Source organism: Rhinatrema bivittatum, chromosome 1, assembly GCF_901001135.1.
Source record: "Rhinatrema bivittatum chromosome 1, aRhiBiv1.1, whole genome shotgun sequence".
Lineage (NCBI taxonomy): Eukaryota > Metazoa > Chordata > Amphibia > Gymnophiona > Rhinatrematidae > Rhinatrema > Rhinatrema bivittatum.
Window position 1 is genome coordinate 348,795,402 of NC_042615.1, and position 23,499 is coordinate 348,818,900.

At 47.8% G+C, this 23,499-nt stretch overlaps 1 protein-coding gene across 7 annotated transcripts in view; it reads left to right on the forward strand.

The window, feature by feature from the left end:
• HELQ (helicase, POLQ like) overlaps window positions 1-23,499 on the forward strand; it is a 187,628-nt gene that overhangs the window by 70,943 nt on the left and 93,186 nt on the right. For 6 of the 7 annotated variants that reach the window (XR_003856394.1, XM_029599498.1, XM_029599489.1 and 3 more), the window contains one exon: window positions 12,823-13,062. The exons of the other annotated variant lie outside the window; for it this stretch is intronic. Coding sequence is in view for 5 of the 6 variants with exons in the window: in XM_029599498.1 (XP_029455358.1) it covers window positions 12,823-13,062 (240 nt within the window). In the remaining variant the exon portion in view is untranslated. The remainder of the gene's footprint in view (window positions 1-12,822; window positions 13,063-23,499) is intronic. 7 annotated transcript variants of the gene reach the window in all.

Genomic DNA, 23,499 nt, shown 5'->3' on the forward strand with positions numbered 1-23,499 from the left:
ACGTTTAATGTTGATCCTGCTCTCTGGTTCCCAGAGACAAGTTAATTTTGGGGTTGTTAAATGTGATGGGGAGAGTGAGGGTGGGGGAAGGGCCAGCATTGACAGTGGTGTGATAGAGTGAGAAGCCGAATGGCTGGAGGCTGGGATTGCCTTTACTGCAGATGCATTATATGATCTGATTCGGACTTGTTCATGTGATATGGTTACTTCGGTGGTGGCTAGGCGTTTGCTGTGGCTGCACACTGGGCAGTAGATATTTGGTGAAAATCCCAACTGAGTAATTTACCATTTCAGGGTAAGCTTCTCTTTGGAGAGGTTGGTTGAGCATATGGAAGAGTACAAGATTCATAAGTTGCCAGAGGACAGACCCAAGGGGCTTGGAAGACACTCCTCAGTTGTCCGAAGTTTTGGAGTCTAAACTGTTATTGTCCAGGAAAGAGTTTATTGGCTTAAAGGCAGTATAGTGGGAAGACTCATTCCTTTCATGGAGGTTGCAGAAAAGCAAGAAAGAGCGCTGTTAGCAGTTCAGGAAGACTTACGTTTCTCAATGAAGTCCAAATGGTCCATTCTTCAATTTGCTCAGGTAAGGGACCAGTTGGTACAGTTTTCCAGAGAATAGACACAAATAACTATGGACCAATGGTTACACATTAGCATTTGTGTGCCTGGTGGTAAACGCATTCATGGTCTCCCTGTGATCTTCCAAGGCGAAAAAGGAGATGGTCAGGTCTACAGTTGACCATTGTCTTCATTTGGCAGTGGTTGTACCGGTGCCAGAAGAATGAGGCCTGGGTCTTTATTTCATTTATTTTGTGGTGCTAAAGGAGGAAGCATTTTTCATCCCATCTTGGACTTGAAGAAGGTGAATGCGTCTCTCATTAGAAAATCACATAAATTGCCATACTTGGTCAAACCAAGGATCCATCAAGCCCAACATCCTGTTTCAATCCAGGATACAAGTATCCAAACATTAAATAGAATCCATGCTACTAATGCCAGTAATAAGCAGTAGCTATTCCCTAAATCAACTTGACTAACAGTCCAGGAACTTGTCTGACTAGGCACACTGAGCTTGCCCCGCATGCTACTATCCACACAGGGTCCCCTCTTCAGTCTCATCTTTTCCACGGAGTATTCCTCTTGTGGATGTGGAGCTCATGCGTTTTTTTGCTGGAAAACTACTTCAGTCGAGTAAGAGGGCTTTTTTTCTTGGTTCATCGCACCGGGTCCCTCAATCTCTTGACCCTAGTTAGCGAGTGTTGCGGTAAATGTATACGTTCCTAGTGGTTGATTTCCGACGGTGCTGTCTCCTGATGGACACCAACCATTGACTGCTCACCAGTTGTTTTTTACGATGGACTATGTCCATTACAGACCCCCACAAGCTCTGTATTTTGTGCCTGGGGGCATTGCATGACTTCCGTGGGTGTGAGTTCTGTGCCCAGATGACCCCAGAGGGCGCCAAGTGCTCCTCAACATAATGGAGAAGCTGTTCGGTCCTAGGAAGTCTGAGTCCTCAACCTCGGCAGCAGGGGCGTCAACGCCTCGGGATAAGGAAAGATCGAGGTCTACCAATCCTGGTTTAGCTTTTCCCTTGTCGGGTTCCCAAATCGAGTTCGGTGCTGGGGACTGGCCTCTTTCTATCTCCTCTAGATCCAGGTCCAGTTCAGTGCCATCTCCCTTGGCTCTAGGGAAAGACTGGGCCGAGCACCGTGGGAGGTCGAAGAAGCACAGTCATTGCATGAGTCCAAGCTTGGGAAGACTCTGACATCAACCAAGGTGCCACCGAAGAGGCCCTGGGCAGAGGAGGTTTCGCCCTCCATCAAGGCCGAGGGCCCAACGCGATCCCAACCGCTGTCACTGCAGTTGTAACCTGCTCAGTCAATGCTGGCACCATTATTGAAGCGCATAGATTTGCCCCTAGGTGTGCTGCCGATGCAGCCTTTGCTGGTGCCTTGGGCGCCTTTTATGCCCCAGTGGATACCAGTGATGTCTCGAGCGGAGGCTATTCCGATGGCCAATTCCTCGGACGACAAAGGGCCGTCAGGGTAAATAGTCCTGTCTCTGCAGCCGGCCCCGCAGCCGATGTTGCCCGAGATCCCATCGGGTTCTTCGGTATCCTCGGGGGCCCCAGTGCCGTTGGTAGCCCCGGTTCCCGCTGCACCCCCAGTGCCTTCCATGGCCCCGATGCCCTTCAGACTTTCGGTGACTTCGAGGTTCCGGCTTAGGGGATGTTACTTGAGCTCTTCCACTGGGGTCCCCACATGGCCTGAGTGAGGAGGATGCGCCATATAACCCGTGGGAGGATGAGGCGTCTATGTCCTCTTCAGAGGATTCCGAGGTCCTGCCCTCTGATCTGACTCCTCCAGAAGAGCGGCGTAGATCCCCTCCTGGGGATTTGAAATTTGCTGGTTTTGTGTGGGCCATAGTGGAGTCAATCCCGTTCCAGCTTCTGACAGATTTGTGGATGCATCTAAAGAGGTGGTGACTGTGCCAGTGCATGACATTTTCAAGTAATTGCTTGTTCTGCTTTGGGAGCACCCTATCTCGCTAATCCCCAGTGAAGCGGAAGAGCGATGCTGTGTATCTGGTGCAGCCTACCACGTGTTTTGAGCGGTGTCATCTTACTCACCAGTCTGTGGTGGTAGAATCTGCCCTCAAGAAGGTGAAGAGGTCTCGGATGCACTCTTTGGCTCCTCCAGGCCACTAACACAGGGCCCTGGATGCCCTGGGAAGGAAGGTCTTCGAAAGCTCCATGCTGGTGGTACATATTACTTGTTACCAATTGTACATGAACCAGTACTCCAGGAACCTCTGGAAGCAGGTTCAGGATCTAGTGGAATGCCTCCTGCAGCAACTAGAGGAGGACTTTCTAAAGGTGGTACAGCAGGGCTTGGAATGTGACAAGCATGAGTTCCGGTCCACCTGTGATGTATTTGAGATGGTGGCAAGGGTGGTTGCGGCAGTCATAAATGTTCGGCGCGTGGCCTGACTTCGGGCCTCTGATCTCTGTCTAGAGGTGCAGGAGCGTCTACATAAGAACATAAGAAATTGCCATGCTGGGTCAGACCAAGCCCAGCATCCTGTTTCCAACAGAGGCCAAACCAGGCCACAAGAACCTGGCAAGTACCCAAACACCAAGAAGATCCCATGCTACTGATGCAATTAATAGCAGTGGCTATTGGCTAAGTAAACTTGATTAAGAGCAGTTACTGGACTTCTCCTCCAAGAACTTATCCAAAATGTTTTTGAACCCAGCTACACTAACTGCATTAACCACATCCTCTGGCAACAAATTCCAGAGCTTAATTGTGCGTTGAGTGAAAAAGAATTTTCTCCGATTAGTCTTAAATGTGCTATTTGCTAACTTCATGGAATGCCCTCTAGTCCTTCTATTTCCAAAAGTGTAAATAACCGATTCACATCTACTCGTTCAGGACCTCTCATGATCTTAAAGACCTCTATCATATCCCCCCTCAGCTGTCTCTTCTCCAAGCTGAACAGCCCTAACCTCTTCAGCCTTTCCTCTTAGGGGAGCTGTTCCATCCCTTTTATCATTTTGGTTGCCCTTCTCTGTACGTTTTCTGTCGCAACTATATCTTTTTTTAGATGCGGCGACCAGAACTGTACACAGTATTCAAGGTGCGGTCTCATTATGGAGCGATACAGAGGAATTATGACATTTTCTTAACATTCTGTTTGCTTTTTTGACTGCTGCAGCACACTGAACTGACAATTTCAAAGATGTATCCACTGTGATGCCTACATCTTTTTCCTGGATGGTTTTTATTATGAGTTTTTGCCTATACGGCCAACTTCATTTCAAATTCTTTCTTCGCCTGTCTTTTTAATGTTTTACACGTAACTTGACAATGCTTATGCTTTATCCTATTTTCTTCAGACTTGCCTTGCACCAGAGAGAATCTCTTTGGAGATAAAATTAAGGAGGCAGTGGCACATTTGAAAGATCATCGTGAGACCCTTCAACATCTTTCAGGCAGCACATCAGACCCTCAGTCTGCTGGTAAGAAGTCCTTGAGACAAGAACCCAGACGCCCTTTTTACTGCCCGAGGAAATACTACCCCTTGTGACCAGAGCAAGGCTTCAATGGGCAAGACCCAGGATGTGTCTTTGGCAGCCACATACACCTTGGACATGGCCAGCGTCCCAGAAGGGCCCTGCCATGGGGTTTTGACTGACTGAGAGGGGAGGATAAGCCAGCCCAACCGTATCCCTGATGATGGTCCCTTGGTTGGGGGCTGGCTGCGGTTCTTCACAGATTGTTGGCTGGCTATCATCTCTGACCGATGGGTCCTGTCCATTGTTTAAGGGTATCTGTTAAATTTCCAGCAGGTCCCTCCAGACTCTCCTCCATGCCCCTTGTTGGGGTTTTTGGCGAATCAGCAAATACTGTTGATAAAGCTCTTGGCCCTTCTAACAGCTAGGGCAATCAAGGCCATTCTGCTAAAGCAGTGGGGCAGCGGCTTCTACTCAAAGTATTTCCTGATTCCAAAGAAAACAGGAGGCCTCTGTCCTATTCTGGACCTGAGGGCCTTGAACAAGTTCCTGGAATGGGAAAAGTTAAAGATCTCACTGGGTGCCCTAATTCCTCTTCTGCGAAGGGTGGAGCTGGCTTTTCTCCATTGATCCTAAGGATGCCTACACCCACATCGAAATTTCCCACAACCATTGAAAATACCTCTGATTTATGGTAGGAGAGGATCACTTTCAGTACCGAATGCTGCCTTTTGGCCTGGTGTCTGTGCCCCAAGTCTTCACAAAGTGCCTGGCCGGTGGTGGGTGCTCACCTAAGGAGACTGCGGGTGCAGGTCTTTCCCTACCTGGATGATTGGCTCATCAAGAGTGCCACCTGGCAGGGTGCGCTGCAGTTTCTCTGCCCCACCATCGCAGTGTTGGAGATCCTGCATTTTCTGATCAATTACCTGAAGTTTCAGCTGGTTCCATCCCCGCAGCTGGAATTTATTGGTGCCAGGTTTGAACCAGAGCAGGCTCTGGTGTTCTTGCCCCAGCCTCTGGCACTCACCATAGTGTTCCTGACAGGAGCGATCTCTGTCACCAGGTCTATGCCTACCGCATGCTGTGGCTGTTGGGTGACATGGCTACGACCATCCATGTCACGCCATTTGCTCGTCTACATATGTGCAGAGCGCAGTGGACTTTATGGTTTCAATGGCATCAAGCCACCCAGGACCTATGGGTGCACATCAGGGTTTCTCCACCTCTCTGGGGATCTTAGTCGTGGTGGGGGACCCTATCCAACTTGGTGGTTGGGGTCCTTTTCAGCTTTCCCCTGCTTAATGATAGGTATATCCTTTGCCTAGGCGCATTGTATGACATCCAGAGTTGCAGCAGATGACCCCAAAAGGAATTCTGGCCTGACTGAAGAGGTTTTAGCAATTCCTGGGATCGGGCAAGTCCGAGCCATCAATAAAGAAGGACCTCGGAACCACACTGCTGGCATCAGGCCCTCGACATCAGCAGGGCCATCTGTTCCATCGGCATCGAAGGCTGATGGGGTGCCGGAGACAGGCATTCGCCTAGCTCCTCCATGTCAAAGACGTCAGGTTGGTAGTTACAGCTTTGGCACTGGGGAGAGATTGATCCGAGCATTGAGGAAAGCCGAAGAAGCATTGGCATCTGTCCCCATCAGTGCATGGGGCTGCATCAGCAGATACTGTGATGTCCCCAAATGACCACATGGGGAGGACAGCCAATCCTACATGATGCCCAGGGGCTTCCCATGGACTCCATTGGTCCAAATGTCCACCATCGATCCTTGCTGGGTCTGAAGAGGAGCTTGAGAAGTGCGTGCAGGTGGCTGTGGAGTGGGTGCTGCAGAGCCGCTGCATTGGGGCATAGATGACACCTGGACCAGCACCAACCTACCTTGTGCCACTGCTTGAATCTCTACACGTGCTCATCAGTGTGCTGATGCCTGGGGTGACATCGATGCTCAGTGGGGCATCAAAGGTGCCACTGGCCAATCTGGTGATCATCCCCGATTCCCTGGAAGGGGAAACTCTTCCGGAGATGGGGGTGGCCTTGGGGCCAGACCAGCACAGCTGGTTCCATCGGTTCCCATACTGCCGGCTGGGTGCCAACCACCAAGGAGCCTGTCTCCTGTGATGACAGTGATGATGATGCCCCTTATGGTTATTCTGATGCTTCCGACACTGACATATGACATGGTCTCCCCTCTGACCCGTCTCTTTCAGCTGATCGAAGGAAGCCTCCATCAGAGGACCTCTCCTTCTCAGGGTTTATTAGGTTGGTGGCAGAAGCCATTCCCTTTCAGTTAGAAGAAGAGGTTATCTGGCACAAAATGCTGGATATCCTTCAGTACATGGAAACTCTCAAGGAATTGTGGCAGTCCCAGTACACGAGATCCTTGTGGAGCTGCTGATGAGGATATGGGAACACCCATTTTGAATGGCCTCCTGAAAACAGGAAGGCAGACGTGGTTTATCTTGGCCAAAAGACATTCTGATTCAACAAGTGTCAGCTGCAATGCAAATCTGCTGCAAAAGGCCAAGCGCATGAGGTAGCTGGGCAGCTGTGTCAACAGCAGCAGCTGCTGCTGTCACTCCACTTTCTGGTGTTACAAGGACCTGGAGTGCGGGAAACACAGGGTCCAGTCGACCTATGATGTTTTCGAAACAGCATCGAGAGCCTCTGCAGTGGGGATCAATGCTCATAATCTTGCCTGGCTGTGGGCCTCTGACTGAAGGTACAGTAACAGCTTGCAGACATGCCATGCACAGGAAAGAATGTCTTAGGAGATAAAATGAAGGGTGCAGTGGCACAAATTCGGGACCACTCTGTGATGCTCCAGCAACTCTCCACTGGCACCCAGGACCTGTCCTCCTCATCCAGGAGACCTTTGAGTCTATCTGCCACTGAGGAAATACTATCCTTTTCCACCTCTTGCAGCTGCCAAAGGCAACAGAGGACCCCAAGGTCCCAGCCAGCGCCTTAGTAAACTCCAGTGATAGGATTTTGACTGGATCACAGGGAGCATCGCCACATCTCCCATAGCTATGGCAAGGGATCTTCCAGTCGGGGGCAGGCTGCAGTTCTACACAAACTGGTGGCTGAGTGTAATCTTGGACCAGTGGGTCCTTGCCATCGTACACAATGGATACAAATTAAATGAGTGCCCCACCAAACTGCCGCCCCCCCCCCCCCTCCCCGAGTCCCTTCTGAGGGGCCGGTATCTCATCAGGAAGTATGTGAAGGACCCTTTTAATGGTTAGAGCAGTTGAACCTGTTCCATCAGGGGAAAGAGGGCAGGGATTTTACTCCCAGTATTTCCTGATACTAAAGAAAACTGGGGGACTCCATCCCATCCCAGATCTAAGGACCTTGAACAAATTTCTGAAAAAGGAAAAGTTCAAATTGGTTTCCCTGGACACTGTAATCCCTTTCTTACAAAAAGGGGACTGGCTATGCTCTCTCGATCTGAAAAATGCATACACCCATATCAAGATCTTCCCCAGCCATCAGAAGTATCTCTGATTTGTGGTAGGAACTCAGCACTGCCAGTACCACGTATTGCCACTTGGGCTAGCATCCGCCCTATGTGTTTTCACAAAATGCCTAGCCATGGTGGCAGTGTACTATGCATGGACAATTGGCTGGTCAAGAGCACCTCTCAGGCAGGGGCCGAAGCATCCATGTGCTTGACCATCCGGATGCTGGCGTCAATAGGGTTGGTCGTCAACTATCCCAAATCCCATTTCAGCCCGTCTTCTCAATTGAACTTCATTAGATCCCTGTTAGACACGGCTCCGGCGAAGGCCTTCCTGCTGCGGTAACATGCCATCAACCTGATGATCATTGCGATGACGATTTAAAAGTTAGTAAGTACTGGCCTGGGACATGTTTAGGTTGCTGGGCCATATGACTGCACATGAGGAGAGCCCAATGGACCCTAAAGTCCCAGTGGTGTCAGGCCACATAGGACTTCCAAGACTGCATCCAAATTTATCTGGCCCTCCAGGATTCTTTGCCCTGGTGGTGGGTCATTCCAATCTGGAAGAGGGGGTTACCTTCCAAAGTCCCTAGATTCAAATTATGTTGACAATGCATGTATCCACCCTGGGCTGGGGAGCTCATGTCGATGGGTTCGGCACCCAGGATTTGTGGCCTTCCCAGGAAAAGCAATGTCAGATCAATTTCTTGGAGCTTTGAAATTAGCTATCCAACAACATTGTCCTGATACAGACTGACAACCACATGGCAATGTGATATGTCAGCAAGTGAGGTGACACAGGTTCATACCTCCTATGTCAGGAAGCGGTTCAGATCATGGTGCTCAGGGCCATGCATCTGGCCAGCATGGAGAAAGTATTAGCAGAAAGGCTAAATAGTGTCTTCAAGCCTCACAAGCGGTCTCTGGATCAGAGTGTGGTAAATCGTGTCTTCTAGATCTGGGGGAGCCCAGACAGGCATCTAGGCTCCTCAGTGCTGTGCCCTGTCCAGGACTCATGGCAGGCCAGCCTTAGATGCCTTTGCCCTGACTTGGAGCGAGGAGCTTCTGTATGCGTATTCTCCAGCGCCACTGATTGCGAGGACAGAGGGACTATGATTCTCATAGCTCCTCATTGGCTGAGACAGGTTTGGTTTCCACTCTGATAGGAGATGTCCATCCGGAAACTGATAAGACTGGGGACTTCTTAGATCTCATCACACAGGATCGGGGCAGGTTGTGTCATCCCAACCTTCAGGCCTTGTTGCTCATAGCCTAGATGTTGAAAGGATGACTCTCCAACTCCTTGTTATCTCTCATATCCTAGTGGCTTCCAGAAAGCCTTCCACCAGAAAGTCGTATGGACTGAAGTGGAGGAAGTTCTCAATGTGATGTGAGCAAAAAGCCTTAGATCTTTTCTCCTGCCCAACACACAAACTGATTGACTGTCTTCTACACCTCTCAGAGGCTGGTCTTAAACCAAATCCTTGAGGGCTTCCCTGAGTGAGATTGAAGCGTATCATGGTGTAAAGAGTAAGCCCATCTCTGTACAGCCTGTAGTTGTACGGTTCATGCGAGGTCTGCTTTAATTGAAGCCTCCTGCTGTGTCTTAGGACCTCAATGTGGTGCTCATGAAAGCTTGTTTTTTGAGCTGCTGCGTTTCTGTGACCTGAAGTACCTGATCTGAAATGAAATATTTTTGGTGGTGGTCACTTCAGCCCGAAGGGTCAGAGAGCTCCAAGCCTTAGTGACTTAATCGTCTTATACTAAGTTTTTCAAGACAGAGTGGTCTTGCGTATGCACCCTAAGTTCCTGCCTAAAATGATGTTGGAGTTCCCATCTTAACCAGTCCGTCATCTTGCCAACATTTTCTCAGGCCTCATTTGCAGCAAGGCGAACAAGCCCTGCATGGTTTGGACTGCAAAAGAGCCTTAGCCTTCTATCTGGAGCACACAGAAGCCCATAGACTGTCCACCCAGCTTTCTGTTTGTTTTGACCAGAACGGGCTGGGTATCGCCATTGCCAAGCAGACTCTAATTAGCAAACAGAGTGTATTTCTTTCTGTTCTGCCCAGGAGGGATTGCATCTTAGGGATCATTACATGTTCAAGCCATGGTAGCATCAGAGGCTCACGTACGAGCAGATCCTATGGAGGATATCTGCAGAGCTGTGATGTGGAGCTGTCTCCGCACATTCACATTGCACTGTTGTCCGGATAGGGATGGCTGACACAGCAACAGGTTTGGCCAGTCTGTCCTTTGGAATTTGCTTGAGGTTTAGAACCCAACTTTTTTCCCGCTTAGACCCCATTGTTTTTGTTCAGGCTGCCCCTCCCCTTTGTTACCAACAAAACTGGTTGTTATTGTGCCCATGGGCACTTATTTTGGTGTTTTGTTGGTCCCAGGGGGCAACCTTTAGTTAGGGATTCACCCATGTTTTTGAAGACTGCCATCCTACTTATCCTAGGAGAAAGCAGAGTTGTTTGCCTGTAATAGGTGTTCTCCAAGGACAACAGGATGATGGTCCTCACAAAAACCTGCCCTTCTCCCTGTGGTGTTGGGTTTCCCCTTCATGGGTTATTCCTGAATTCTATATATTGACTCATGTAGATATGTGGTATAATGGCATTCTAAGCATGCTGAAAAAGGCTCAGTCACAGTTCTAGAAACTTTAACATAAGTTTTCTATCCAAGGCTCCATTGGATGTCACCCGTATGTGAAGCCTTGCATCCTGCTGTCCAGGGAGAATACCTGTTACAGATAAGCAACTCTGCTTTTGTGACGGTGGAACAGCATCTGTTGACTGTTAGCTTCTCACATAGCCAATTTGAAGAATGTGCAAGAGGATTTTGAGTGGTCATATCTTGGATCCCAGAGAATGGGAGCTGGTGAAAGAGGTATTGTCTATCATCAGGTTCATGTGGGGAGTTCCTCAGATAGACTTGATGACGATCAGTGTAAACTCCATGGTCCCACAGTTTTCAGTTGAAGAGAATCAGGAGCAGAGGGTTTTGATGCTTTCTCTCAGTAATGGTTTCTTCAGGGTCTTCTGTATGTGTGTTTGCTGTGGCTTCTAATTGGAAATGTGATTTCAGAAATAGAAGAGGCATTTTGCGGTTTGTGGGGGTAGGGGGGTGATTTTTGTGGCTCAGAAGGCCTTGGTACACCGATTTATGAGGCTCAAAGTGGGTCCTCAGATTCAACCACAATTCTGATCTTCATCAAGGTCCAATTTCCTTGGAGTGGGTGGATTACTTTTCTCTTGGCGTATGTTCAGGTTTGGAAGGTATTCAAATCTTGGTGTCAGGGTTGTCTGTCTAAGACTTTGACTAAATTGATTTTTGCTTTTTTGCTGAGGTTTGCAGAAAAGTTTAGTGCTGAATTCTCTTAAAGTTCAAATGACCACTTTTGTTTCAGAGGCAAGATAGAGTTTCCTTGGCTTTGCACCCAGATGTTCTCAGATTTTTAAATGGGATAAAGTATTTGCGATCTCCTCCAAGGAGTTTGATAACTGCAGTGGAATCTCAGCTTAGTGTTGATGGCTTTATGTACATCTCCTTTTGAGTAGTTTAGGCAGATGGCCTTGGAGGATTTAACTTTGACAGCAGTATTTCTCATACTTGTTTGGCGAGGCATATTTTGGAACTGCAGGCCTTGTCTTGTAGAAATCCTTTCCTCAAGTTTATGGAACATGGGGTTTTGAATCATATAGTTCTGTCTTTTTTGCTTAAGGTGGTCTCCTCTTTTCATATGGATCAGGCAGTGGAGATGCATTCTTTCCAAAAGTCGCATTTAAGTGCAGGAGTCCAATTCAAGACCTTCATTTTCTTGTTTGGAGGGTACCGTTATGGTATTTAAAGGTAACAAATGCATTCCACCAGCCAGACTATCGTTTTGTGATGTTCAGTGGTTGCAGGAAAGAGGAAAAAATATCAAAAGCTTTGATTGCCAAATGGATTAAACAGGTGATAGCGTCAGTTACCTAGACAAAGGTCTAGAGGTTCCAGATGGCCTAAAAACTTACTTGACTAGAAACCAGGCAGCCTCTTGGGTGGGGTATCAGATGGCGTCACCACAGGATATTTGTAAGGTGGCGACTTGGTTCTCTTTGAATACCTTTGCCAAATATTACAGGTTGGATGTACTGGCTTCAGATGCAACTGCCTTTGTGGCAGGCATTTTGTGAGCAGATTTCCTCTTTGTTTAGGGTGACTTGAGTACATTCCATCCATCTGGACTGGTCTGGTAGATAATAAGAAAGGAAAAATTGGTTCTTTCCTGCTAATTTTCTTTCATTGAGTCTTATCAAACCAGGCCAGAATCCCATCCATGATACCTGAAGACCGCTTGTTTTCTGTATGTGTATATATTGGTTACATAAGGAACTTTGTATTGGTTTAGGGCTGTCACACTTTCAAAGGGTAAAAGTATTGGGCCTTGTTTTGGATTCACTGAGGAGTTTGATTTCCCTTGCTCGTAAGGGGTTATTTGTTTAGTGTTCTAAAGATTTATTGGCAGACTGCAAGTAGCATAGTATCTTAAGTGCAGTATGTACAGTAAAGCTTTTGTTCACTGTCTCCATCTGCTGGTAGGAAGAAAAACCCATCCATCTAGTCTGGTCTGGTAGGACTCAAAGAAAATTAGCAGGTGAGATCCAATTTTTCCTTGATAAACAGTTAATGAAGAACCTAAAATATTTTTTCATGTGCAGTAAATCTAAACGCAGGGATCCCCATAGCTGTATTTAGTACTGTTGCCAGACCAACTAGCAATCTGGCCAGCTACAGTGGGCAGGATGACATGACTGGTTTGCCAAAGTCGCTCTCAAGATGACATGGCTGCAAAGCTAGTAGTCATAAGGATTCAGGAGAGCTGCTGCTGCTCCAGAAGTGATATGGAACACTGGTGCCCTGCACCCTACACCCTAACAAGTCATATTCTTGTTTTATTTGGTCCTACCTCATGCTTTTCGATGGTAGCTCAAGGCAAGTTACACTCAGTTACTGCAAGTATTTCCCTGTCCCCAGAGGGCTTAGAGTCTGTGTGACCTGAGACAATGGAGGGTGAGATGACTTGCTCAAGGTCACAAGGATCATCAGCAGGAACACTGGCTTCTCAGGTTCTCAGCCTACTACTCTAACCACTAGGCTGCCTAGTGTTTAGAGCAATAACAAAAGGAATTGAGGTGTTCCTTTTCTCCTGTCCCTTGCAATTGCTATGGCTATATATATATTCTTCTATTTTGTCTGATAAAATTTGCAGTATCATATTTATCAGAGCCTACACCCTTGAAAATGAAAAAAATGTGTGCTCCTTTTTTTTTTCTCTGCAGGGGATATATCTCACACAAGGAAAAAGAAAAACAAAACCTTATTAAAGACTTGAAGAGTACTGGTGATGGTGGTCTCTGCCCTGTTCTGAAACGAACAATTCCCTTTGGAATTGCCTTCCACCACAGTGGCCTTACCAATGATGAAAGGAAGCTCATTGAGGAGGCCTATTCTGCGGGTGTCCTATGCCTTCTTACCTGTACATCTACTCTAGCTGCTGGAGTCAATCTGCCAGCTCGCAGGTTAGCACAGTGTTCAGCATTAAGCTTTGTGTATCTCATGTCCATATGACTATTCTCAGAGAACAAGCAGGATGGAAGTCCTCACACATGGGTGACATTGGAAGGAGCCTGGCACAGAAAACATACTCTTTGAGTGAGTCTCATTGAGCCTGCTCATGCATGCAATATACCACTTGTCCATGTGGAGCCTCACATCTCGTGGTTTGGTGAGTCTCAACCTTTTTACAAAGATTTTCACAATTTTAAAGTGCTTTTTCAGCGATTCCTTTTTTGTGTTTCTCACCCAGTCGACACAGAGTCCCCCTGGTTCTCCTGTTAGCATCCTAGATAGGTTTCTCAATGTTTTGGGGTAAGTTTATTTTCATTGTCAATTCCCCCCGCCCCCCAAATGGTGGTGCACTCAGTGCCTGCCAGCCATAGACTACCACCACCATCTATTTCGATCTCTCGCCTCATGGTTTGCAACAACATGTCCACTTCTGGTTTTAATCAATGCCCCAGGTTTACAAGGTCCATGTCTATCATGGATCCCCATGATAGATGTGTCCTCTGTCTTGGGGCATCACATGTCATCAGGGGTTGCAGCTCATGCACCAAGATGACTTCAAAGGGATGTAAGATCTGGCTTGAAAAGATGAATCTCCTCTTTGGGCAGGAGAAGAGCAATCCATCAGCATCGGAGGCATTGGCATCGAGGGACCTCAGAGCTGCAGAAATGGACACCGAGCCATTGACATTGGTGAGGTAGGCTGCTGACAGGGTTGCTGGAGACTTGCCATTGGGCTCCTCCAAGCTGAGAATGCCTGATTGATCGTCCTCTACCTTGGCACTGGGGAAGAACTGTTCTGAGCATCGAGGAAGCCAAAGAAGCATCAGCATCAGTCACTGTCGATGCATGGTGCCAGGCACAGGGATACATCAGTTTCTGCTGTGATGCCCCCAAAGCGAACCTGTGGTCAGGAGAGCCAATCCTCCTCCATTGGATCAGAGTGTGGTAAATCGTGTCTTCTAGATCTGGGGGAGCCCAGATCTAGAAGACATCAGGCATCAGGGCCCTACACTGCCTGGGACGGAGGGCCCTGAAGCCCCAACTGGCAGCTCAGTCAACTCTGAGGACGGGGTTTTGACTGGATTGCAGAGAGCATAGCCAGGTTGTCTATATCCAAAGTGATAGACCTGCCGATCAGGGGAAGGCTGCAGTTCTTTGCGAATCAGTGGCTCAGTATAACCTCAGACTAGTGGATTCTATCCCATCATTCTGAGTGGAGGAGCAGCTTAGTGGTTAGAGCAGCGGGCTACAAACCAGAAAACCAGGGTTCAAGTCCCACTGTTGCTCCTTGTGACCTTGGGCAAATCACTTTACCCTCCATTGCCTCAGGTACAAACTTAGATTGTAAGCCCTCTGGGGACAGGGAAATACCTACAGTACCTGAATGTAATCCGCTTTGAAGCGCTGAAAAAAAAAGTGCGAAAAGCGGAATATAAAATATCAAAAAAAAAAAAAAAAATTTGTAAGGGGTACAATTTAAACTTATGGGGTACCCCGCCAAATTGTCCCTGAACCCATTTTGGGGCCCAGTAGCACATCAGGAGGTACTAGTAGGGGAGCTCTCCACCCTCGTAATGGCTAGAGCAGTCGAACCTGTCCCATCATGGCAAAGAGGGTGAGGATTTTACTCTTTTTATTTATTTATTTATTTTATTTGACATTTTTTATATACCGCAGTTCTAGCAACAATGTTGCTAATCACTTCGGTTTACAAGTAACTTTGGGTTGACAAAACATATGTGTGTCTTACAGAGAACAGGAATATGAACTGGGAATGGTTAAGATAAATATATATTTTATTTATTTATTTATTTAAAATTTTTATATACTGACATTCATCAAGTGATATCACATCGGTTCACAGTGTAACGCAAACAGAAGCCTGGGAAGGCGTTTTACATCTAACATAATTATATCGAACTGTAATAACATGTTAACATTAGAACGAGAGAGGATGGGAGGCAAGAGGAGGGATATAAAGAGGAAATATAACAATAAATGTTAAGAACAAGCTTATATAACTTCCAAACATTAAACATTAGATTATTATATGACATTTTCAACAATGAGCATGAGTCTAACATAAATAGCGGATTGCTTATCTTATCGAGTGTTAGTCCTGTAATGTGTCAGCACCAAAGAAAACAGGAGGAGTCCATCCCATCCTAGACCTAAGAGCCTTGAACAAATTTATCAAAACAGAAAAGTTCAAGATGGTTTTCCTGGGATGCCTATTCCCCTTCTTGCACAAAGGGGACTGGCTATGCTCCTTGGATCTAAAAGACACCTATATTCACATCTTGAACTTGGCAGGCCACTGGACGTATCTCAGATTCGTGGTGGAAAAGCAGCACTTCCATATCGCGTTCTGCCGTTTAGACACGTATCAGCCCACGTGTCTTCATAAAATGCCTAGCTGTGGTGGCAGCGTATCTTCACAGACTAGGGGTTTGTTTTCCTGTATTTAGGCGGTTGGCTGGTCAAGAGCACCTCTTAAGCAGGGGCCGACAAGTCCATGCACTCTACCATCCGGATACTGTAGATACTAGGGTTCTTTTTCAATTACCCCCAATCCCATCTCAGTCCATCACCACAATTGGACTTCATTTAAGCCCTGTTAAACATGGCTTAGATGAAGGCCTTCCTGCCCCGGCAATGGACCATCAACTTGATGACCATTGCAGTGGGGATTCAACAGAGCCAGCAGGCATCATCATGGCACACGTTGAGGCTGTTGGGCCATATGGCCGCTACAGTACATGTCACTCCCTCCACACGTTTGCTGATGGGAAAGGCCCAATGGACCTTGAGGTCGTAGTGGCATCAAGCCATTCAGGACCTCAGGATTGCATCAGTCGCACCGTCCCTCCAGAATTTTGTTCTAGTGGCGGGAAATTTCAAATCTGGAAAAGGGTGTGTTCTTCCAAAGTTCAATTTCCTGGAGTTCTGGATGATCTGGTACACGCTGTGGGCTTTGAGATCGGCTGTCCAACAAAATTGTTCTGATATAGTCCAACAACCAAGTGGCAGTGTAGTATTGCATTAAGCAGGGATGTACAGGCTCAGACCTTTTGTGTCTGGAAGCAGTCCAGATCTAGTTGTGGGTGTTAGCCCTGAGCACCATCCCATGGGAGGTATACTTGACCAGAACGGAGAATGTAATAGTGGACAGGCTGAGTCGTGCCTTCAGACCCCATGAATGGTCTCTGGACCAAGGGTCTCAAATTGGATCTTTTCACCTCTAGAGAAGCCCAGATGTAGGAAGGTTCCTCAGTTCTATTCCCTTTATAAGACACATGGCAAACCAGCCTGATATGCCTTTGTCTGCAGTTGTGGTGAGGGTTTCCTGTATGAGTATCCTCCATCTCCACTGGTAGCAAATACTCTCTTGAAGCTTCGTGAGGACAAAGCGGCCATGATCCTCATAACCTCCCATTGGCTGAGACAGATCAGGTTTTCACTCCTCTGGGAGATGTTCCATTCCTAAATTGATCAAACTGGATACTTCCCCAGATCTCATCACCCAGGATTGAGGCCGGTTGTACCATTCCAACCTCCATGCCCTGTCGCTCACACCCTGGATGTTGAGAGATTGATATTGAAACCACTCGATCTCTTGAAAGATGTGTCTCGAGTACTGGTGGCTTCCAGAAAGCCTTCTACAAGAAAGTCCTATGAACTGAAGTGGAGGAGGTTTTCTATGTGTTGTGAGCAGAAGGCCTTAGATTCATTCTCCACTCATAAAAGCTGCTTGACTGCCTTCTACACCTATCGGAAGCTGTTTTGAAGACCAACTCCAGTAGAGTTCATCTAAGTGTGATTGGCGCATTATCACCATGGTGTAGATGCTACGCTTATCTTTGTACAGCCTATAGTTGTACGGTTAATGCGGTGCCTGCTTCATTTTTTAAACTAGAACAAAGGGTAAAGCCAACAGTCACTCAGCAGCACATGGTTCGGAGGGAGGTATCTTCAAAGTATACTAATGACGCATTAGAATTAGGGCATCCCAACAGTGAGGTTCCATTAATAAGAAAAGTAATGCCTGTAATTAAAAACTAACCTGAGCTAGAAGATTCCAATTTATCCCTATCAATTAGAAAGCAGAATGAAAATACAAACAAAAAACACACTTTGAAATGTTTGTATGCTAATGCCAGAAGTCTAAGAAGTAAGATGGGAGAATTAGAATGTATAGCAGTGAATGATGACATAGACTTAATTGGCATCTCAGAGACATGGTGGATGGAGGATAACCAGTAGGACAATGCTATATTAGGGTACAAATTATATCACAATGATACAGAGGAGCATCTGGGAGGTGAGGTGGCACTTTATGTCCAGGATGGCATAGAGTCCAAAAGGATAAAGATCCTGCATGAGACTAAATGCAAAATCGAATCTTTATGGGTAGAAATCCCTTGTGAGTTGGGAAAAAGTATAGTGAAAGGAGTATACTACCATTCACCTGGCCAAGATGGTGAGACGGACAGTGAAATGCTAAGAGAAATTAGGGAAGCTAACCAAATTGGTAGTGCATTAATAATGGGAGATTTCAATTACCCCAATATTGACTGGGTAACTGTAACATCAGGACATGCTAGAGAGAGAGAGTTTCTGGATGGAATAAATGACAGTTTTATGGAGCAATTGGTTCTGGAACCTACGAGAGAGGGAGCAATTTTAGATCTAATTCTCAGTGGAGCGCAGGATTTGGTGAGAGAAGTAATGGTGGTGGGGCTGCTTGGCAATAGTTGACTTAGAACATAGCCACTGCTATTACTAGCATCAGTAGCGTGGGAAATACTTAGTTTTTGGGTACTTGCCAGATACTTGTAGCCTGGATTGGCCACTATTGGAAAGAGGAGCCTGTGCTTGATGGACCCTTGGTCTGACCCAGTATGGCAATTTCTTATGTTCTTAGTTGAAGCCTCCCCAGAGGCCTCCTGCTGTGTCTTGGGACCTCAGCTTAGTGGTAGCTCAGCTGATGAGAGCTCCCTTTGAGCCACTGCACTCCTGTGGAGTCAGATTCCATCTTAACAGTCCATTGACCTGTCAACATTTTTTCCCACACCCCATTGGCACCAAAACAAGCAAGCCCTGCACAGTTTGGACTGCAAAAGAGCCTTAGTCTTCTATCTGGAGCAGACAGAAGCCCATAGACAGTCCTCTCAACCTTTTGTTTGCTAGCCAGTTAGAAAGCATTTCCTTCTGTTATGCCCAGGTGGGGCTGTTTCTTGGGAGCTATGTTGAGGCTCACTCTGTTCGGGCTATCGCAGTGTCAGTGGCCCACTAGCGAGCAGTTCCCATGGAGGAGATTTGCAGAGCTGTGACATGGAGTTCCCTCCTCACATTCACATCGCATTGTTTGGATAGTGATGGCTTAAGCGACAACAGATTTGGCCAATCTGTCCTTTGGAACTTATTTGAGGTGTAGAACCAAACTCTGTTCCCACGTAGGTCCCAATGTTTTTGTTCAGGCTGGCCCCTCCCCCTCCCTCTCGGTACCAACAAAACTGGTGGTTGTTGTGCCCATTAGCACTTGTTTGGGTTTTGTTGGTCCCGTTTTATGTTGGGGCAGCCTGTAGTTAGGGTTTCATCCATGTGTGAGGACTGCCATCCTGATTATCTTCTGAGAAAGCAGAGTTGCTTATCTGTAATAAGTGTTCTCCTAGGACAACAGAATGTGAATCCTCTAGAAACCTGCCCTCCACCCTGCAGAGTTGTGTTTCCATTGTGGATTTTTTCATTTTATATTTTTATTATTCTGAATTCTGATATGACTGAGGGGACCCGGTGTAGATGTGTGGTATATTGCATGTGTGAGCAAGCTCAATGAAGCTAAGTCCATTCTAGAAATTTTGACATAAGTGCCGGGCTCCATCTGATGTCACTCATTTGTGAGTATTGACATCCTGCTGTCCGCAGCAAATACCTGTTACAGGTAAGCAGTGCTGCTTTTTTCACAGTGTACACAATATTTCAGTTATCAAATTTCAATGGCTAAGCTCGTTTGTCCTGATTGGAACATGAATGGTACTTTTATTCATAAAATATGTGCACATGTATTGGATACATAACTAAGATAGAGGTTGAATTGGTCCACGCATGTCTCTTCTGAGCAGTGGTGCCAATCATCAGAGCTTTAGCTGTAGCTACTGATCATTCATTATTGTTACCTTAAAAAAATATAAAGAAATGTAGTAAATATGGGAGCAAATTTTTGTGATGAAGTGAGTGAATGAAAGATTTATGTTGACTCTTCATAGATTAAAAAATGTTTTTCCCTGTACGTACCAGGATCAGTCCAGACTGTTGGGTTATGCCTCCCTTCCAGCAGATGGAGTCAGAGAAAAGCTGAAAAGCACCCACCATATAACCTGGTGTGCCACCTGCGATCCCCCAGTATTTCTCTGACTCCAGCAGATTGAGAGGCATAACCTGCGGTCCTGGTTCTCTCTAAATTTCCCGGGAGTTGTTCCCGTCAGGTTTGATTTCTTTCTTTCAGACAACCTTTGACTAAATCAACCTTTGACAAAAAATAAGGAAAGGATTTTTTGAATTTACAGTGAAGCAGCAGCTCTATTCTGGCAGGCACGGTAGGGCATTGCCCTCCAACTAATTTCCCGGAGAATTGAGTTACTAGCCCGGTGAGCGGAGGGGGAAAACTTACCGGTGGGCCGGTCACTCTCCCCCTCCTTGGACAGATCTGAAATGTTTTAATTTTGCTGTTTATGGCCTGGCTGTCCATTACAGGCTGACTTACAAATAAAAATAAATAAATAAATAAAGAGATCAAGTAAAACAAATTAATTTAATTTCAATACTTTATTTTTACCTTTCATTAATTCCTCTTGACAGCCCTTGCCTGCTCGGAGTCTCCCGGGCCTCCGGAGGGGGTGGAGTTCCACCTGGCTGCTGCACTTCTCTTGATGCCGCGTGGCAGTGCTTGTATAGCTTGTGGAGAGCCGGGGATCCGGCTCTCCCGCAAAGGCCTCTGCTCCCGGTGTCTCCCCAGGGGCGAGGGGCCTTCGCGCAGGTCAAATTTGGCTCAGAGGGGCGGCCTTGCCGGGCCCGCGCGGTTGGCAGTCAGCTGTCAGGCAGAGGCCTGCCTCGCTCCCGATCAGCGCGGGAGCGGCAGCCATCTTGCTGCAGCTGACAGGGACGCAGATTCATCGGAGGAGGGGGAGGATCTTTCCCTGCCGGCCCTCAGTCCTCAGCGACCACGCGGCTTGCAGGATGCCTCGGCTCCACCTCTGCCGTCGGGGGAGCACTTAAAGCAATGGCATCTCTTTTCTTCTTAGTTTGTTCTCCTTTTACACAAGGCATATATGGAAGCTGAAGCTGATGGGGAATTCCAGCCTCCTAGCCAGGCTAAGCTTTTTAGAGCTTCCAAGGATCAGGGGAGACCTGAATCCTGCACTACACGGCAGAATCTGGGAGTGGGGTTGTTTGACCCCCTTATTATGGCGGATCCGGATCTTCTGGATCCCTCCACCCAGGCAGGGGGTGATGGGGTAGATAATGCCATCCCGGTGGAGGGGGATGATCTGCAGGTACTCCGCTTGTTCCGCAGAGAGGAACTGGACCCCTTAATTTCCCATGTACTCCAGGAACTGGAGATCCCTATCCCGCAAGAGGTCTTGGATAACTCCCCAGGGGATTTGGTTTTGGCGGGTCTTCGGGCTCTTCCCCAAACTTTCCCGTTCCATCCAAAGCTTTTCCAGCTCGTGACCCGGGAATGGGAGACACCTGAGGCTCCCTTGAGGGTTAGCAGGGCTATGGAGAAGCTTTACCCGCTTCCCAATGATTCGCTCGATCTCCTCAAGGTTCCCAAGGTAGATTCGGCGGTCACAGCCATAGCAAAGCCTACTACTATCCCTGTGAAGGGAGGCACAGCACTCAAGGACCTCCGGGATAGGAAATTGGAAGTATTAATTAAACGGATTTTTGAAGTGTCTGCCTTGGGGGTACGAGCCACAGTATGTAGTAGCCTTATGCAAAGGGCCACCCTCCGTTAGGTTCAACAGATGCTCACAGCCCAGGACCTTCCCCCCGGGGGAAGTCGAGCAGGTCCTATACAGCTGATGCCTTTTATGATCTTCTTCGTACTTCGGCACGCACTATGTCGTCGGCAGTGTCTGCCAGGCAACTTCTATGGCTACGTAACTAGTCGGCAGATGCCTCGTCCAAGTCTCAACTGGGTTCCTTCCCTTTTAGAGGAAAATTATTATTTGGAGATGAACTCGAACAGCTTATAAAAGCCTTGGGAGACAAGGTTTACAAGCTCCCGGAGGACAAACCCAGGTCGGGCCGCTCACCTGGTGCCTACAGGGGCCGTTTTCAGGGGCAATGCCGTTTCTGGACTGGTAGGGGTTCCTCTTCCTATAACCCTCGACAACCGGCTAACCAAGCACAATCATGGGCATATTCCTTTCGTGGCAGACGGCCACAGCATACTGCAGCCACCCATGCCTTTGCCCACAACAATAAATCTCCCCAATGAAGGGGCGCCGGCCCATTCCTCGGTTCCACGGATCGGGGTCGACTTTTGCGTTTTCGAGAGGAATGGGTCAAGATTACCTCGGACCAGTGGGTTCTAGATATTATAAATCACCATTATACTTTGGATTTTGCTCTGCCCCTGCGGGATCTCTTCCTACAATCCCCCTGCGGACCCCCGCAGAAGCAACAAGTTGTCTCCAAACTTTGTCCCGGTTGAAGGCTCTCGGGGCCATTGTTTAGATTCCCGGAGCCGAACGCCAGACCGGTCGCTACTCCATCTATTTCGTAGTACCCAAGAAGGAAGTCTCCTTCCGGCCAATATTGACCTCAAACAGGTCAACAGAGCGTTGAGAATACCGAGGTTTCGCATGGAGACGTTGAGATCGGTTATTGCGGCTGTCCACAAAGGCAAATTTTTGGCTTCTTTGGATCTGACGGAGGCCTACCTCCACATAGGAATCCAACTGCACCATCAGAGATTTCTGAGGTTCATGATCATGGGACAACATTATCAGTTTTGCGCCCTGCCATTCGGACTAGCGACAGCTCCCCGCGTGTTCACCTAGGTAATGGTGGTAGTGGCAGCGAGCCTTCAGGAAGGGATATTGGTACATCCCTACCTGGACGATTGGCTTATACGAGCAAAGTCGGAGATTCTTTGCAGGGAAGTGGTTCGTTCAGTATTGCGTCGACTACGGTCCCTGGGCTGGGTGGTCAATTGTGCCAAAAGCCAATTGGTTCCTTCCCAGGTGTTGGAGTTTTTAGGAGCCCGCTTCGATACCGCTGTCGGCAAGGTTTCACTCCCTCTGGTGTGGATGGACAGGCTGATGTCTCAGGTAAGACGCCTGTTTTCTCTTCCCTCACCTGTAGTGTGGGACTATTTGTAGGTTCTTGGTTTTATGGCATCTATGCTGGAATTGGTTCCTTGGGCTTTTGCGCACATGAGACCTTTGCAGAGGGCACTCCTGTCACATTGGGACCCCAAGTCGGAAGAGTTTCAACTTCCCTTGCCCCTCCTGGAACGGCAGGTCCAATCTGAATTGGTGGCTAATTCCAGATCACTTACTTCGAGGGGTGGACCTGGAGAATCCTCAATGGATAATTGTGACGACCGATGCCAGCCTTTCATGTTGGGGGGCAGTTTGTCAGTCAAGGTCAGCACAAGGTCTTTGGACACAGCCACAGACCAAGTGGTCCATCAATCGCCTGGAGACCAGAGCAGTTTTTCTGGCGCTGCAGGAATTTCTACCCCGATCCATCACCGGGTAGTATGGATTCTGTCCAACAATGCGACCACTGTGGCCTACATAAATCGTCAGGGAGGCACAAGAAGTCGTCCCGTGGCCGACGAAGCAGACATGTTAATGGTCTGGGCGGAACGCAATCTTGCCCGCATTGCTGCGTCTCACATAGCCAGGTTCGACAATATTCAGGTGGACTTCCTCAGTTGTCAGCGACTAGATCCCGGAGAATGAGCGCTATCCGAGGAAGCGAATGCAGCTGATCTCCAGCCGGTGGGGGACCCCCCCACCTAGACTTAATGGTGACTCGTCTGAAAGCCAAGGCGTTCCATTTCTTCAGTTGCAGAAGGGATCACGGATCGGAAGGGATGGACGCCCTGGTACTTCCTTGGCCGTTGGTAGGAAAAGTATTACGCCACATAGAATCTCACCAAGGACCAGTGATTCTAGTGGCTCTGGAGTGGCTGCGAAGACCGTGGTTCGCGGATCTGGTCGACCTAGCGGTGGATGGTCCCTTGTGCCTCGGTCACCTGCCGAACCTACTACATCAGGGTCCAGTATTTTTCAATCAGGCAGACCGCTTCTGTCTAGCGGCTTGGCTTATGAGAGGAGACAATTAAGAAAGAAAGGTTACTCGGAGGC